At 36.9% G+C, this 17,956-nt stretch overlaps 1 protein-coding gene across 1 annotated transcript in view; it reads right to left on the bottom strand.

Moving 5' to 3' along the window:
* Positions 1 to 49: 49 nt before the first annotated feature.
* The window catches only part of yjefn3 (YjeF N-terminal domain containing 3), a 29,445-nt gene continuing 11,538 nt past the window's right edge, over positions 50 to 17,956 (bottom strand). Inside the window, exons 2-6 of the mRNA XM_056758788.1 lie at positions 9,477 to 9,585; positions 5,031 to 5,141; positions 3,113 to 3,226; positions 2,854 to 3,004; positions 50 to 870 (exon numbers count right to left, since the gene is read on the bottom strand). Coding sequence (XP_056614766.1) covers positions 674 to 870; positions 2,854 to 3,004; positions 3,113 to 3,226; positions 5,031 to 5,141; positions 9,477 to 9,585 — 682 coding nt within the window. The 3' untranslated portion in view covers positions 50 to 673. The remainder of the gene's footprint in view (positions 871 to 2,853; positions 3,005 to 3,112; positions 3,227 to 5,030; positions 5,142 to 9,476; positions 9,586 to 17,956) is intronic.

Genomic DNA, 17,956 nt, shown 5'->3' with positions numbered 1-17,956 from the left:
ATTTTTTCAACTTCGAATTTCCGACATTTGAATTTCAATTAACGTGGAGAACTGTTTTTACATAGATCATTTATTTGAACGTCAGATCTCTCAACTTCATTCAGCTTGTAAACATCCAGGTAAACAAATGTGTACATTGTACAGTAAAAACAAAATAATATACACACACGTTTTTCATTGTCAGAATATCGTCTACTACTTTGTATTGGAGTGACATTGTTTTTTTAGGTGTTGTAAACATTCGGAGGCACTATCAGGGTAATGCACTTGGAACATTATCCAACATTAAAGGTGAAGTGTGAATTTTTGCGACATTTTTAAACAATTTGCAGATTTATTTGTTTAAAAAGCGTAAACGTTTTTGTAAACACATTGGATCTGTGATGTTATAAAAAAAACTGGAAAGGTTTTGTTATGGTGACACAGCTGGCGTAGAAATGACACACTTCACCTTTAAAGATTTTCAACATTTTGTGTATTTTTTAATTGGAGACCTCAAGAGACTTTTTACTCATTTCTGCAGCTTCAGTTGGTCATCGTAAACCCATCTCCTCAGATCTACCTAAAGTTTGCCATATTTATATTTGTAACAGAATGCCACAGAACAATCTATAAAATACAAAAGGGTAAAACATGATCCTTTTTATCCAAAATACAGGTTTATTACAATCCGCTACAGTTGTATAACGCAATCCGTGCCTGGGAATTCTGGCAGATTCAGTTCATATTTTTTCTGAATGTCATATGGCAGGAATCGTCCCGCCAGAAAATGCTTTCCCGAGAAACCTGTTGCACACTTTTTGGGGGCTGTCAGGGAGACGAGAACGTCTGGATTGATTCCATCTTTGTCTGGTTCATCCGCATCCCAACCTTCAAAAAAGAAAGACAAGAAGAGTACGCTTGAAAAACAATCGACGGCTTCGTGCATGAAGTAAAACATAACGCTGTTTCTGGATTCGTCCAGATAAGAGGTGGAAAACTGGCTCGCAGAGATCATTCATAACATCATGGTCATCTGGAGAAAGGCGCAAAAAAATGCAATGTGTAAGCCATCGGCTGCAATTTTCAAATCAAGTATCCGGATGACATAATGGTTGTGTATACTTTTATTTGATAATTTGTCTGCTATGCAAACACTTAAGGGTCCAGGACAACAGATTTACACTTAAAGGTCAACTCTGGTCAAATTATTTATCTGAGACGACTCCATAAAGTCGAGATTCTGTCATGGAAATGTCTTTCGAGGTGTTGCAGCCCAATTAAATAATGACTGTTTCGTATGCTTACAAGAATGTACCACCAATTAGTAATTCACTATACGTCTGTGTTTCTCAAGCATTATGTATCTAACAGATATTTGCAAGTATATGTTAATGCTAGTTATTAATACAAAACTATATTCACCAAAACAATAATGATTTCAGACGGATTTCCTCTAATGCCGTCAGCTATTGGTTGACCAAACAGATAGCTCCACCCCAATCTAACAGCTTTGATTCAGCCTATATTGTCAGGCAATGATTTTAATAGTGCAACCGAGGCATACAATGCATATAGACAGGAAACATGTATCTTGACATTAAAAATTACTCACTTCAGCATTAATCCTTTAAATTCAACTGGTGGCTGGTTAAATTGTTTTAATAGCATTTACGAGGGAAGTTTCACCTATTACAAGCGTCACGAGACTCACAAAGCACAAATATACAAAGTAGCAGCAAACAGGATTTAACACCTTATTATGTAAATTAACGTTTTGTACATGGTCAGTGGTACAGAAGATAAGCTGTCACGAATTAGACAAATAACGTTCACTAAACATACATTTCCACACTGTCTATTATGATACACCTTTTATTAAAGGGATAGTTCACACAAAAACCTTTTGCTTCATTTATTTACCCTTTTGTCATCTTGTATATGACTTTCTTATGGGGAACACAAAAGAAGATATTTATAGAAATGTCTCAGTGGTTTTGCGTTCATATAATCGAAGTCAATGGGGGCCAATGTTGTTTGGCTACCAACATTCTTCAAAATAACTTCTTTTGTATTCTAAAGAAGAAATTCAAACAGGTTTGAAATGACCTGGAAAGATTTTTGGGTGCACTATCCCTTTAAAATCTAATCTGTTTGTTCAAATCTGTTTGTTAAAAGAAGATCTGTTTTGGTTGTTTTGCTAGCATCTTACTAACATGTGCTGAAGAACTGAGCATTTTAATTCACATTTCTGTAATGATTACCTGAGGTCAAAGCAAAAGAACCGAAACAGTCCTCTGAACAGATTGAGACCATTTACACAAAATGTTTTCGTCTGTAAGCTTTTGCCTAAAGGTCCAGTGTGTGATTTTTTGGAAGATCTATTGACAGAAATGCAATATAATATACAGAACTATGTCTTCAGAGGTGTATTAAGACTTTACACAATGAAGCATTATGTTTTTTATTACCTTCGAAAGAGATATTTCTATCTACATACACCGCAGGGTCCCATTACATGGAATTCACCATGTTGTTTCATCAGTAGCCCTGAACGGACAAACTGCTCAACAGAGTGAGTTTCATAAATACGATATCTCCTTCGACAAAGAATGAAAACATGATGACATTAGTCCTGTGAGAGCAGCTGTAGTGCTTCAAAATTGAGGGAGGGATGGAGTTAGCTGTTGGTTGCAATGTGCAACCTTACCACTAGATGCCGCAAAATTTCATACACTGGACCTTGAATAATTTAACTTTTGTGAATGTGACACCATTTGTGCATCATATTTTGTCGTTAAATCAAAACACCCATAAGAAGCCACATGTAGAAATAGTCATAAATGATGGACAGTGTGTTAAATGAGCAACTACCTGAGGGTACGTCCACACTGACGATGGGGACTTTGACCTGTTTCAGAGTCACCAGCATCCCAGCATAAGGCTCTTTTACATCATTGTGGTCAGCTTCTGGTCCCATGATGGCGTCGATCACCAGATTGTAGGCATCGTTTAACAGCTGGACCTGGTCAGAAGATCAAATGGAAGTCGGTTAGGATCAAAATAAACGAGTATCATATTGACATTTTTGACAGCCGCCTAAACTTTTGTCATTCCCGATTTGCACATCTACCTCCGTTGGAAGATAGGAAAGAAATGGGATGTCCATTTTCTCGCACTGAATGGTGAAGTCCTGGTGCAAACTCTGAGTCGAACGCTTTGGATAGAAAATCGTGGGCTCGTATTCCTACATGTGAGAAAAAAACATTTTCATTGTTATTTCAAATTTTTCAAAATGCTTGAGCATACGATGTGAGAATTTTTTAAGAGATAGTTTTTGGTTTTAATAAGATCTCTTTGTAAGGACCTTCCGGCCACCGTAAGAAACATGATCAAATAAAGAAAAGGAATGAAGGAAACAGACATTTGGAAATGTATTATGTGGCAGCTGCACATGAACCAGACAGTTGATTTATTTAGTCCCCGTGTGGATGTGCTGGGATATACGGAAGAATCGGAGCTCATAAATCAGCCTCATCATGTAATTACCTCATCATTTCATTAAAAAAAAACATTTGAAGTGATTCATGAGTGCTAAAATTTACATTTCGAAACTTGCTTAGGACAGCGATCCTTGATACCTGTGCTTAGGCACGTATTAGTAAAGGATCAAATTATGTTTTGAACTTACAAAACAAATATAATTAAGACAGAAATATTAAAGATGTAACAAATCATTTTTCTACCATTGTTTTATTTTATTAAATAATTATTATTTACTGGGCCGTGGAGGTATGAAGAGCAAAAAAGAGAAACGCTGGCTGGGGATACGGGATAAAATCACTGATTAAATTCATTACAATCCAGCAGTAAAACTTAATGTATTTGTTACATAACCTCGGTTCAGACACAGGAGCCTGTGCAGATGTGTACTGGGAATGTATAAACCAGCAGACATCATGTGACGATCCACTATTGTGTTCCTCTCTTTCCCTTGGACAGAGAGATGAGTGTTTTATTTATTCCAAGTATCCAATAATGTACCCGGCCAAACCTCACTTCTTGAGAGGGGAATAACTTTAACAGATATGTTTAATAGGGGAATACTGATGATTCATAAATCGACCCTCACAGAGGTGTATGGTGAACTTGAAATAAACATATAGATGCTGTTTATTTTTAATATCGTTTTTGTGATGGGATGTGACACGCTAATTCTGTACGAAACATGTTTTTTAATGATTTTATGTATTGGAAATAGATTTGATTGTGAATGAGGGTCTCTACATGACATGGTTGTAGGAGTGGGGTTAAATAAAAAGAGGGCTTGATGACATCATTTGAAAAGGAAAGTTGTTTAAGTGGTTCAAGTCATAACATTTCATTGAAGATGAAAGATGGAAGACTTTCTTTGGATCAACGTGCACTGACGAATCATTAACAAAAAGAACAGGAGCTTGTATTAAAACAGAGGACCATTTTCATTTGTGTTAAAAATAGTACTACAACAGCAAAATAAAAAAGGAAAAATGTTTAGTTTTACTTCAGTAATGTTCTGTAATGAATGCATTGTTGAACCCAGAGCTGCTTTCAATTCATTTTGTGTGATACTTAAAGGAAATTAGTAGGTTTATTTAAACCAGATGTTCTTGAATCGCACACTGCAATCGCATCTTACACCATAAAAAACTGTTATTTACAGATATATACTATAATGTTTTCATGTGTTTCACATATAATATAATGATGGAGATTCTTCCTCATACCTCTGAATACTCCGATAAAAAAACATCAAATTACAGAAAAAGACTGCCAATTTATGTGAATTATCATTTTATTTGATGGTATGTATTTAAATGAAATGTAGAGCAGTTAAAGAATGTAGTGAAAAACCTATTTTCCCAAATAAAATGTACTTATAAGGTACAGATACTTTAATGTCCACCACTGGTGTTATCGTTAAACGTTTCAACAAGCTGCTATTATGACATCTAGTGTACTTTCACCACCATCCAACCATCGTCGCGCCCTTCCCTGTTCCCTGTACTTACAAATATGCGCAGATGGCGGGCACACACCAGACCGATGGAGCCGTTCTGCTCAGGGCCACAAACAACCAGCAGGGTGGGCTGCTTTTTACTTAAGGAGCTCAAGGGAAAAGCCTGTGGAGAGGGAGAGAGTGAATCAGGGAGAGAGGCATTAGAAAAGCCAAGCCATTCATACTTGTCAAAAGTCCGATGCCTTTGGACCACTGCAATGCTCATCACAACAGCCCAGTAACAGTTGCAACAGGAATAAAAAGCCAAGCAGACGACACAGCGGGACACGGTCTTTAAATAACACTTTCTGTCAGGTTTCTAAAGTAGGCCAATGGTTGTTCAGATTTTCCAACTGAGGCCGTGAACAGACACACACACATTTCTGTTAAACAACTCGCATACTGTTACTCCATGTTCATTACTTTTTCTTTCGATCCATACATTATACGGTAAGGATCTAGTTATGATCAGACTAATGAAGTAAATACATCCGTTAGGTAATGTGCCTGTTATATTCATACCCAATTAAGCGGCTGAAATATGGACAATGGTGCAAGCAAGAATGACTTCCAAATCAGCTGTGTGCACGGGCGTAATTGCGGACTTCCGAGATGGGGAGGAAGCGGAATGCTAATGGGAGAAAACGATTAGCCGACGTGAATGTTCCATTAGCCAGCTGATGAGTTGAGATTACATTAATATTGCTACTTGTCTGTTAGTCACAGAGCTGGTAAAACAAGACCGTAATTTGTGCCCGAGTTTTGAAAATGAGCGTCTCCATCTTCGTCTGTCGCAGTACCGAGAGAACTCCGTGGAGATTTTTCTGCCTTTCTTTTAACTAACGTTAATCTAACGCCGTGTCAACGTTTTACCTAACGTTGTGTCAGGTTAGCTATGTGCAACAATATGCAACAAATCTACAATTTATAGCACACCCAAAGATGTTGTTGTCATCATTTATTCACTCTTATATCATTTAAAACCTGAATTGTGACTATTTCTTCTGGAACACAAAAGAAGATATTTTGAGAAATGTCCATTTAGAGGGGTCTGTATTGTTTGGTTACCAACATTCTTCAAAATATCTTCTTTTGTGTTCTGGAGGTTTGGAATGACATGAGAGTAAATAAAGGATGAAATCATTTTCATTTTAAGGTGAACTGTTACTTTAAGTGTCAAGTATTTAAGATTAATTCCAGCAAATGGACAATCAATTCGCACGCGGTGGTCATGTGAGCATGTGGGCGGACAAAATAATAAACTGGATATCTGTTTCTCTCCATCTCTCTCCTGTCTGTTTCTCTTTTTCCTTTACTGGAAAATGACATGGAATAGTGTGCTTAAGAATGGGAGCCAGAGGATGTGTATTGTTCATTTCAGGCCTGCTGCAGCTGTGCTGGAATCGACCGTCGTGTCGACTTCTGCCATGACTCTGGAGACCGTCGCTCTGATCAGCGTTGTTCGGGGCCGCTGAACCCCCAGATTTCGCTTCCACGCTTCTACCAAATGAGCTCTCTTGAGGATTCGGCCAAATTGCTATTGCAGTTTTTGCCTCCTTCCACCCCCAACCTGACACACTTTCACATACACGAATACTTGGCTTTCAAAACGAGACCATACCTTTGATTTCCATCGTTTTCAAATAGAGAAGATATTTATTACAGACGTATGTTTGTTTTGAAGTTTTCAGCGAGAATAAAAAAATCTGTTTAGGGAGGACGTGAAATGGCTTGCGGTTATGACACAATCACAGCCAATCGGAAAATACTTGATATTTTGTTTACAGTTATGTGGAACAGGATTTTGACCGAGGAGACTTCTCAGAAGGCGGGGCATAGTGAAGTCACAGCTGGTTAGGAGAAAAACTTTTGTTGTTTGTTTTATTCGTTTGACTTGTTTTGTTTATACACAGATTTGTTTGTTGTTTTATCTCACCAGGCTTGAATAAGTCAGAATGAAGGCAGGTCAAACACAATTCCTAGACAAAGAAAATATTTGGCTTCTTTAGAATTAAAAGGAAAATATACATTTATTTATAAATACATTTTTAAAACTCCGTATATGACTCTTTCTTCTGTGGAACACATAAGAAGATATTTTGAGAAATGTCCGTACAATATAAGTCAATGGGGGACGATGTTGTTTGGTTACCAAAATTCTTCTAAATATCTTTTTTGTGTTCTGCAGAAAAATGAAAGTCGTACATGTTCGTAATGACATGAGGATGAATAAATCATTAAATATTTTTGTATTTTTGGGGAATTATCCCTTTAATTCATGTATATAGACAGTAAAAAAAGTTCTGTCAAACGAGTCTATCTATCTCAAAACACAAAGAACATTTCACAAATCTTGGGAAAAAGAACTTCCTAAAATATAATGATCACAGACATTCATCTTGACGCAGCTCACATCGAAGCACTTATCCCCCCAATGCAGACAGATGATGCTGTTTTTGGCATCCAAACCGGGGTAGATGGTTTGCTCATGAAATCACACAGTGGTGACACAATCGACACAACCCCCCCCGCCAACCAAGTGTGCTGATGTAATGGCGGTCTATGAGCTACTGACCGGCGTGTTTTCTTAAGCTGCAATTTATGGCGACCTCACAGGGATCTAGGTACAGGAAGCTTTGCCGATATTATGTGCGGAGGCTGCCTGTGACAGGGAGCCTTTGAGAGGTTTAGGGTTCAGCGTGTAAAAGTCATCTAACGGGGTTCGGATATTCACACGAGCCAAATCAGGAAACGATTTGAGACTTTATCCGACTCCCAGGTAGGTCAGGAGAAGCCCCGCGCTGCCTGTCAGCCTGACTGAATCCAGATGGAGCGGTCGCTGTTGCGTGACCGCAGCGGTCTGGATCGGGCCTGGTTTGGTTCTGGCTCGGCTTCTGTCTGAACCTTCAGACCGCCCTGTGGACCCCGCAGGCCCTGAGACTGCCCGGCTACAGTCCGGCCACAAACGAGACACTTTCAACACCTTCAATGATAGTGCTGTGGATTCGTCAGAAGGGATTTATAAACTATGGGTTAAATTATGCGTGGAGGTTTGGAAGCTTAAATTTAGGATAAAACCCTAGGGATAATATAATATGATCCACATTGTGTTATTATTAAATGGCCCTGCCTTCACTTCCTACAAAAAACTAAATCAGTAAAAAATGTACAGACATTTTAGAGACAAATATACAAATACCTTTATAACTTACATGTTACAGGTCAAGTTTTATTAACAGGGCATCATTTTACTGTAGTTGATCCTCAGTCCGTTTTATCTACAGTCTGATCAGATGGGAATTTGTAACTATTGTACGAGGTGGCTAATTCGTATGAATCTGTACAAAGTGAATATTAAAAAAATTAATGCTTATATAAAAAGCAATAATGAAGCCCCTCCCCTAAACCCGCCCTGACCGGCATGAAAGCAGATCATACTAAAACAAACAATGGGATTCGTGAGAATTCATGTGCATTAACCTCCTTGTAAAATATTTATGAATTGTCATGAGATTGTGTCTCATAAATAAAATGTAAGTTCAAAACTCTAGAAAATATTTAAAATGATGATTAATATTTAAAAAAAAAACATTTCATGAAAATATTTGTTAATAATTATTATTATGGAATACTTATCATAACTATAAAACTAATAGTTTTAAATCTGTATATATAATAATTACTATTATTTAAAATAATTTCACTAAAAACAACATATAAAATGTTAAAAATAACTATAACTATTCATATTTAATATAATTATAAAACTTTTTGATGTAAGTATATAGAAAATATTTGAGAAAAAATTACATGTTAAAATTATTCAATTTTTATGGTTCTAATAAACCAATATAAATCTGGACAAATATAAGGAATGGGGGCATGTAAGGGTCACCATTTTATTTATTGCGTTTAACATAAAAGTTTGGTTGTTCATTCCCTAAATACAGACAGGATGTCTGTAGTTGGTCAAACACAAATTGGTGCACATTAAGAATATAATTTGAATCGATACAGCTATCTGGTAGATAAATTAGTACAGCAAGTTTATGGGTTTGATTTCAAGGTATCGCACAAACTCCTAAAACATATAGCGTTAATGCAGTCACTGTGCATAAACCGACAGCCAAATGCACAAGTGTGAACTCTGTTTTGAATCTCAAGTTAAACAGAATGCGTGGATGTTCTGGCTCACTTTAACCCCTGCTTATAAAAATGCTCCAGAGCTGTAGCCATATGCTGAAAAGCCCTCCAAAGCAACAGCATGATCAAAGATTTCCAGCTGTTTTCATCATCACTCTGAGCAGAACCCGTCTCTTAAGGGGATTCAACAAATGCACAGATGCTGACAGTGTTAAATTCATCCGTGAGTAATGCATGCACAGTAAACACCGGATTAAAATTCAGAAATAGGATTTAGGCTTATTAACTAGCACAGTCGCTGAGGCGTTTGACAAACCTTAGTGATGGCAACGGCGCAAGCATGACCCCACATTTCAATCAACTGCTGCTGCCCAAAGCGATAGTCCCTCAGGAGCTCTGTCTCGATGGTTGCCACCTCTGTTTTACTGTAAAAAACAGACACAAAAGACAAATTAGATTGACATAGAGTTTGGACATGTTAAACGAGAACAATAAATATATCACACTTCACATTCAAAATCAACACTGAAGAGTGTCAGATTGAAAACCTGGAAACCGAAGGCCCCGACACAACCGTGTGTTTTATGAACATATTGTGTGGGAAATGCCATGCACACCGGGCGTTGTGTCTCTGCGTAAATGCACGTTCAACAACACTTGGGGCTTATGTTACTTCGAGTTTAATGCGAGCACAGCACGACTATAAAATCCAGGTTGTTGCTTCACAACCAAAACACGGAGCCTTTAAAAACAACCGATGGAGATGTTACTTCAGAGCCCCCTGCTGGAGTCACACCGGCCGGACTTTGCTCTGGGGCTCCATTCTGAATTTATCTGAACGTTGGCTTCTGCTTTTTTAAGGGTGTTGCTGTTTTATTTATTATCGATGGCTTTAGTTTTTCTGCGAGCTCTCTGTTCGTTTTAAATAGCTTGTAGGTCTTTTTGGCTTGTTATCTTACCCCAAAGGCAATTTCCGCAGTGTTTCCAAGACAACAGATGGCTAGTATTGCTTTTGTTGTCTCTTATTGCTTCAGGCAGTTGAGAGAACAGAAGAAGAGCTGTTTATAAAAGTGATTATATATTATCGAATCCTCAGAGCTGTTTAGATTGGCTTCATGGTGCAATTTCCATTTTATGGGAATATCTTTTACGCTGGTTTTCTCTCTTACTTGGCGTTCTCTCTTGCACTTTAGACAGAAGTCACAGATATAATGAGCTGGTTTTCTGTACAGACTGTGTGTGCGCCTGACTGTCAGACTGGGTTTGTTTTATTGAGAAAAAAAAGAGAATGTTCATTTCTATCTATCTATCTATCTATCTATCTATCTATATCCACCGGTCACCTTGCATTTATTTGGCTCAGCACTGATGCACGGGAATCACCACATGCAGTATTGCAGCCTTCTGGCATTTTCAATCTCCAATAGAGCTTGAATGCTCTCAAGCCGAGTTTTCAGAGGGAGATTTCCTGGCTTACTGTGACACAGTGATATTTGTAAAGTTCAGCTCAGTCTAGTGCTTACGAAACTTCCTTTCCCAACCACCTGTTAAAGGGAACTCAAAAGATGTCCCAAGGGCCACTTATGAAGATCAAGGTATAAGAACTGTACCAGGCACACAAAAATGCAGTCCTCAAAGATCACATTAAGATAATATTTGGAAGGTTAGAAAAATGTGCAGTTACAATAAATTACGTTAGACAATTATATTACTTTAATATTATGCTTTCAAGCTGAAATAACCAAATGTGTTTCTGGGAATTCAATCAATGACATAGTTTATAGCCTAATGATACCAGTAAGCTATTCAATTACGCTTATTACATGTAAATTTGCCAAATCTGGTCATAAAATTGTTATTTGGAAGCAGTTACATCAGCAGAACAATTCTCAGACGTTAAACATTGATACGATCACCTTTGTGTTGCGCAGGATGCAATGCGCAAACGTCACCACAAGGGGGAGGCGTAACCCAGACTGCCCTCAAAGGACCCCGCTCCTCTTGTCACATATAACTAACTCCCTTATGTTATTTAATCTCTACCTTGCGTTAAATTGATCTCTTCCCTGTCTTGTACATTCGAGCAATTAAAAGTCACTTGAGATATTTAAGCAGATCTAGATCCAGTTGAAAGTACTTTGTCACGGAGGTCCCTGAAAGCGAGAACAGTTTTGCATAAGCATCTTCTCGAGACGAGCACCTTTATTCCACAGGGATGCGACTAATTGTTGTTGATAACTCTTTTAGCGATATACAGTCAAATGAACAACCGTGCGAGCCCACGTGTTACCCGGACCCAGCCTCGAGAGTCTTTCTAATTTCCCCACGAGGAGTCGCGCTATCCGTCAGCAGCGGACACTGCCGATTTACTGTAATAACAATTCCGCTAATGAGGTTGTTTACCTCCAGCCCACGAGATGAAACTGTTTCTCTTATTTGCAAAGATGTGCACGCTTCACGACTTCAAAACAACCCAGAGTCCCGCTAGAGGGTTAATTCAAGAGAAGCTACATGTACTCTTACAGTATGTGTACTTACATTAATGCATTGGGCAGATGCGTTTCTCCAATATGGAAGCCCGTTTCCGCCAGGAATGGGATTTTTTTTTCGATTTAGTACGTCATAATAATGACTTAGTATCTCATAATAATGAGAAACTAAGTCGAAATTTCCTCTTAGTAAGTTGTACTGATGACGTAATATCTCATAATAATGACGTACTCATTACAGAGATAACAAGTCATTATTATGACTAAGTCGAAATTTCGACTAAGTTTCTCATAATTATGAGTTACTAAGTCATTATTATGAGATACTTAGTCATTATTATGAGATAACAAGTAGCCTAATTATTATGAGATACTTAAGTCATTATGTGTTACTAAGTCGAAGTTTCGACTTAGTTTCTCATTATTATGAGATACTTAGTCATTATTATGCCTTAATAAATCGAAATTTCGACTTAGTTTCTCATTATTATGAGATACTAAGTCATTATTAAGAGTTACTAAATCGAAACTTCAGCTTTGTTTCTCATTAATCTTAGATACTAAGTCATTATTATGAGATAACAAGTCATTATTATGAGATACTTAGTCATTATTATGAGATACTAAGTCATTATTATGAGATACTAAGTCATTATTATGAGATACTAAGTCATTATTATGAGATACTAAGTCATTATTATGAGATACTAAGTCGAAATTTCGACTTAGTTTCTCATAATTATGAGATACTTAGTCATTATTATGCCTTAATAAATCGAAATTTCGACTAAGTTTCTCATTATTATGAGATACCAAGTCATTATTAAGAGTTAATAAATCGAAATTTCGACTTTCTTTCTCATTAATCTCAGATACTAAGTCATCATTATGAGATACTAAGTCATTATTATGAGATACTAAGTCATTATTATGAGATACTAGGTCATTATTATGAGATACTAAGTCATTATTATGAGATACTAAGTCATTATTATGAGATACTAAGTCATTATTATGAGATACTAAGTCATTATTATAAGATACTTAGTCATTATTATGAGATACTAAGTCATTATTATGAGATACTAGGTCATTATTATGAGATACTAAGTCATTATTATGAGATACTAAGTCATTATTATGAGATACTAGGTCATTATTATGAGATACTAAGTCATTAATATGAGATACTAAGTCATTAATATGAGATACTAGGTCATTATTATGAGATACTAAGTCATTATTATGAGATACTAAGTCATTATTATGAGATACTAAGTCATTATTATTTATGGCCTATTCCTTATTTCCAGTGTGTGTTACATGGGAATAAAATTTACACGCTTTGAACTCTTAACATACAATCTGGTGGCATTTAATATTTTACGAGTTGGCTATGACCTACTTTCGTACTGGATGAATTAGGGGCGGGGCTATCTTTAGTTATTTATTTATAAATCAAAGTTTTGTTACATTTCAATTTGTAAAATGTATGCAAAATAGTCACAGTTACATTTACATGTTAAAATAGTTAAGAATAGCAACGGAGTAGATGATACATTGAACTGAGTCAGAAAAGACTACGTTACTTTTAAAGGGACAGTACACCCCAAAATTCTGTCATCATTTAGTCAGCCCTCACGTTACTGTTTGGAAATGACAGCGAGATAATTTTGATGAATTTTATCATATAAGAAATATGTTTTCTTCACTTTTGCAAAAGTGTAAAGTACTGTTTTTCACATATTTTTTAAATGTGGCGAAAATATTCAATTATAGAAATAAAATGCTTATTAACAGGTTTGGTGTAAAACAACATGAAAACATGTAACTTTACTTTAACAAAAATGTTTTTTTTAGTTTTTATCTGGTGCACCAGCTGACTGAATATAAACCATTTTTTTTACCGTTTAGAAGTCACACAGGTTATAATGCATGAACAATGCAAATTTTTCATTTTTAAAAGGCTCATTTTGTGTGATGCAACTCAGAGTTTAAAAATCACTTTGCTTAACATTTCACTGTTTCTCATGATTTTCCACCACTATAATTAGCCCAGTACACCATGAGACAGCTAAATAAGCACCTCACCGCTTTAAATCAGTGGTCTTGTTTCATGGGGGACCAGCAGCTTGTGACAAGTATCCGGTCGACAACCCATTATGTCTAATATGGACTGATTTAACAAAGGAAACAGCGGAAGATAATGATATGAAAAGCATGTAATGATAGTGCATTTTGTACTATTTAGATGAATCCAAACATCGCCTTTCTAGGTTCGCAACGACTTGACTGCTGGATGGAGAGGCTAAGCAGGGGGATGGGCTACAGGCTTTGCATCACGCCTGACATCTGCTAATTTATTCGGTACAAAATTGTTTTCACGCGTTGTCACATGCGTTCTTTAATGTCAGATGATGGAAACGGGCCCTTCTGCGAACTCCGCCACAAGCATTTGCTTGGATGATTTAATGTTACATTTGATAAAGGTGGAAGGAAAAAATTGCTTAAAGGTCATTGCGAAATTGCACATTAATTTCAATCAGGAAATGTATAAAAATGTCAGTTAAGTCACAACAAATTAAAGCCACTTCTGGAAGTTGTAACATCACTGACTATAAAACAAGATATCATTTTGATGGTTATGTTGATTTTTATAATGGATGAAAGTAAAATGAAAAGTAAAAATGCAAATTTTAAATTTAGCCTATTATTCGGTGCTTTTGATGTTTTTCAAGATTTTTTGTAAGTAACAAACATTGACAAATTCTTAACTGTTAATATTGGCATTATTATTACAGAAAATAAATATAAAATTTTAACAAATATATGTTAAAAAACAGTGAATTCATATAAATTATTATTTATTAATTAAAATGTATTAATAATAAAGATTATTATACAATTCTGTAATAATTAATATTTATTAGATATTTACAATCTCTTTTATGTAAATATCTAGGGCAATTATATTATTTGGCTACTTAATATCATTATTAGTAGTAATAAATATTAATAATAACTTGTTATTATCATTATTATTTTGGTTAGTATTAATATTAATACAATATTACCTTTTTGTAAATACTCATTATAAAAATGATTTATTCTATTTTAAGCAACGAATAAAAATATTTAAAACATTGAAGTTTCCTCCTGTGTGGAAACCATTATCAAAGTCTATAAATAAGGATGGTAAACCATTCGAGAAACAACATTTAATGATGCTGAAGTGCCAAAGATGAACTATCACGTTACACTTCAAGCAATTAAAATTGTCTAAAAGGAGGACGATGCTTAAGCTCTGGCTGCTAATGAGTGTCTCAGGTTCCTGCTCGGTAATGACATAAAAGCAGATTTGAGCGATGGAGCGGTCATGAGGGCCTATGGAGAATTAACTCAGAACTTTATGTCTGCACATACACTTGAGAGGTAAAAGCTTCGGCTTGGGAGCGGCCGGAGAACCACTTACATTTTTTAATCAAATAGTGTCAGGAGTTCATGCAGGAAAGGCATCTCTGAGTGGCCTTCTATTCTGACTCGTGATGACATCTGCTGTAATTCATTGAGTCAGCAGACACATTGCTTGCAAAAGTAATTTCAGAGCCAAAGAACAGTGGGCTCCAGCATTGGACTGTGCTAAGATCAGCGTCCCGGAACTTTACAGCTCTTGGCAGTGAATAGCCGGGTTTGCTTGACATATGTTTAGATGGAGATTAAACATATATCGCGACAATGTTATTCTAAAATTAGCTCTTCTTTCGACAATAGTAGGCCAGGGAAGTGGTATTTTATAATGACAGAACACATTTAATGTGCTTTTTATTAACATCTGAAAAGTATGTCGTTCATCAACCTGTCCATGTATTTTAGACCCAGTCTCACCTTTATTTATTCACCCCCATGTCATTTAAAACGTATCTTTCTTTCTTCTGCAGAACAGAAAAGAAGATATTTTGAAGAATGTTGATGACCAAACGTCCCCATTGACTTCCATTGTATTGACACAAAACCAAACATTTCTCAAAATATCTTCTTTTGTGTTCCACTAAGTACACATACATCACCCCTGAAAATGCTATAATGCCACCGGCCGATGACTTTCATTTTTCCAGATAAACTGGTAAACAACAGCAGGCCACAGTGGACCTCAAATCGCACGAAAGAAAGGAGCCACTAATGTTCCAGAGAGAATCATCATACGGCGTCCATTTCTCATGCACCGGATGGGAAAATCGATAAATGGGTCACAGGCATCGTATCAAATCCGTTCACTGACCCATAAACTCGTCTCTGCAACACTTCAGATGGGCTTGTTAACTCGATTTGGACAGCCATTGCTGAAGCAGCTCAGCTTGCCCCGCAAAATGACAATAATACATCAACCGCACCATTTTGGGAGCCCTGGGAGAGAGCGTTTCTGAGAACCTGGCGGAGTGTAGACTTCTTCAGAAACAGGCCCTTTTTTGCTGCCAGTTAGGTCCGGGATGACTGCCCGTCTCCATGGCAGCGTTTCGGTGACACTGGGATTTTGATGAACTGCGTCTGGCGCTGGGGAGCAACTTCAGGAGAACTTCATTTGGAGCCACACTCAAATCCAACTCCCAGGGTATTGCTTCACATCCAAGCGCAATAAAACAGCGCATGACAATGAAAGCTCCATCAAGGGAGACATTGCAGTTTAACACAGGCCATTTAGTTCAAACAGACCAGACATTGGAGGACCAACGACTGGTTTTTCTAACACTACGAGCTTGCCAAAGATGGAGAAACCGCAAAGTGTGATTAGCGACCACAATGCATGGCTTAAATCCATTAGTCCCCCTTAGCGATATTACATCAAATGTCATCAAGTGGATCTGATGCAACATTTCGACGGTCATGCGCTTATGTAATTATGAATCGTGCCAATTGGCAGGTTGTGAAGTAACTCTGCTAGATATAGCTAGAGGACCACATGAGACTTTGCAAGTACAGGAAACCATGGTAACAAAGAGAGCCAGGTCGCCGAGCTTCCTGAGCCCGCAGACAGGTTGAAGGAGGTAGGGATGAGGAAAAAAAGAGCGACTGAAGAAGAGAGAATTGGTGAGCAGGTATATTCTAGGTAAAATCGCTGCATGGCTGAACTGGCGCTAAATGTGACAAAAATGGAAAAATAGTGAACATATAATATGAGGCAAGAGGTGTTTGCAATTCAACTGTTAACATCTGTGTATTTTGTATATGAATTTAAGTATATTTTGACAGGCTTATTCAAGGCTGTCAGGGAAAAATATTTTTTGTGAAAAATTTTGTGTGTTAACCATCTGGAATTGTCCAAAATGCAAATAAAATTGACGAGACATGAGTTTTATTGGATTGATTACCATTATACACAGAAATTAAAGGGATATTTCACAGAGAATTGAAAATTCGGTCATCATTTATTTTCCCCTAATTTTTTTCCAAACATGTATACATTTCTATGCTGTGACACAAAAGGAAACCATTTAAAGATTGTGGGAAAGAAAACATATAGATTTTTCCCTACTATAGTAGTCAATAGTGCCCCAGAACTGTTTGGTTACAAACATTCAATCAAACATCTTGCTTTGTGTTCAGCAGAACAACGTAATGTGTAAAGTCTTGGAACAGCGTGAGGGGAGTAAACAATGACAGAATAAAACATTTTGAACTATGCCTTTAAGACTACAAGTCCCATTATTTCACACTCCTTCAAAGAATCTTCACCTTTGTTATTGTTGTGCGACCTCTAGCGACAAAAAATACATACTGTGCCTTTAATTCAGTTTAACTTACAGCCAAGTGCTGTTTTCTTTTTTTATGCTTCTTTGACACATATGGAGCATCCTTTCACTTATATGCCGATGATATATACCTCCCATTTCTGCTAATGACTGTTGGGGTGCTTAGATGAGCTACAGCTATGGTTGACAAGTAATATTTGAAATCATATCGTATTCACCTTCTTGTCAAAGTTAACCCCTTTTGTCCATGAACAAATTCGAAATGGCCATTCATGCATTTATGTCACCTCGCTTTTATTTTTGCAACTCACATGTTGGTGTCTCTCAGTCCTCTATCTCACTTCTTCAGCTAGTACAGAATGCCGCAGACAAACTTCTTACAGGGAAGGGCAAGCACAAGCATGTCACACCCATCTTACGCTCTCTGGCTTCCTTTCAAATACATGATTGATTTTAAAATCGTATTGTTTGTTTATAAAGCCCTTAATAATCTAGGTCCTCAATATTTACCGGATCTCCTGCTCCCATACACTCCTCCCAGAACCCTGAGATCTTGGGTT

The sequence above is a fragment of the Triplophysa dalaica genome, chromosome 10 (genome assembly GCF_015846415.1).
Source record: "Triplophysa dalaica isolate WHDGS20190420 chromosome 10, ASM1584641v1, whole genome shotgun sequence".
NCBI lineage: Eukaryota > Metazoa > Chordata > Actinopteri > Cypriniformes > Nemacheilidae > Triplophysa > Triplophysa dalaica.
This window is presented reverse-complemented; position numbering and strand designations above follow the sequence as displayed.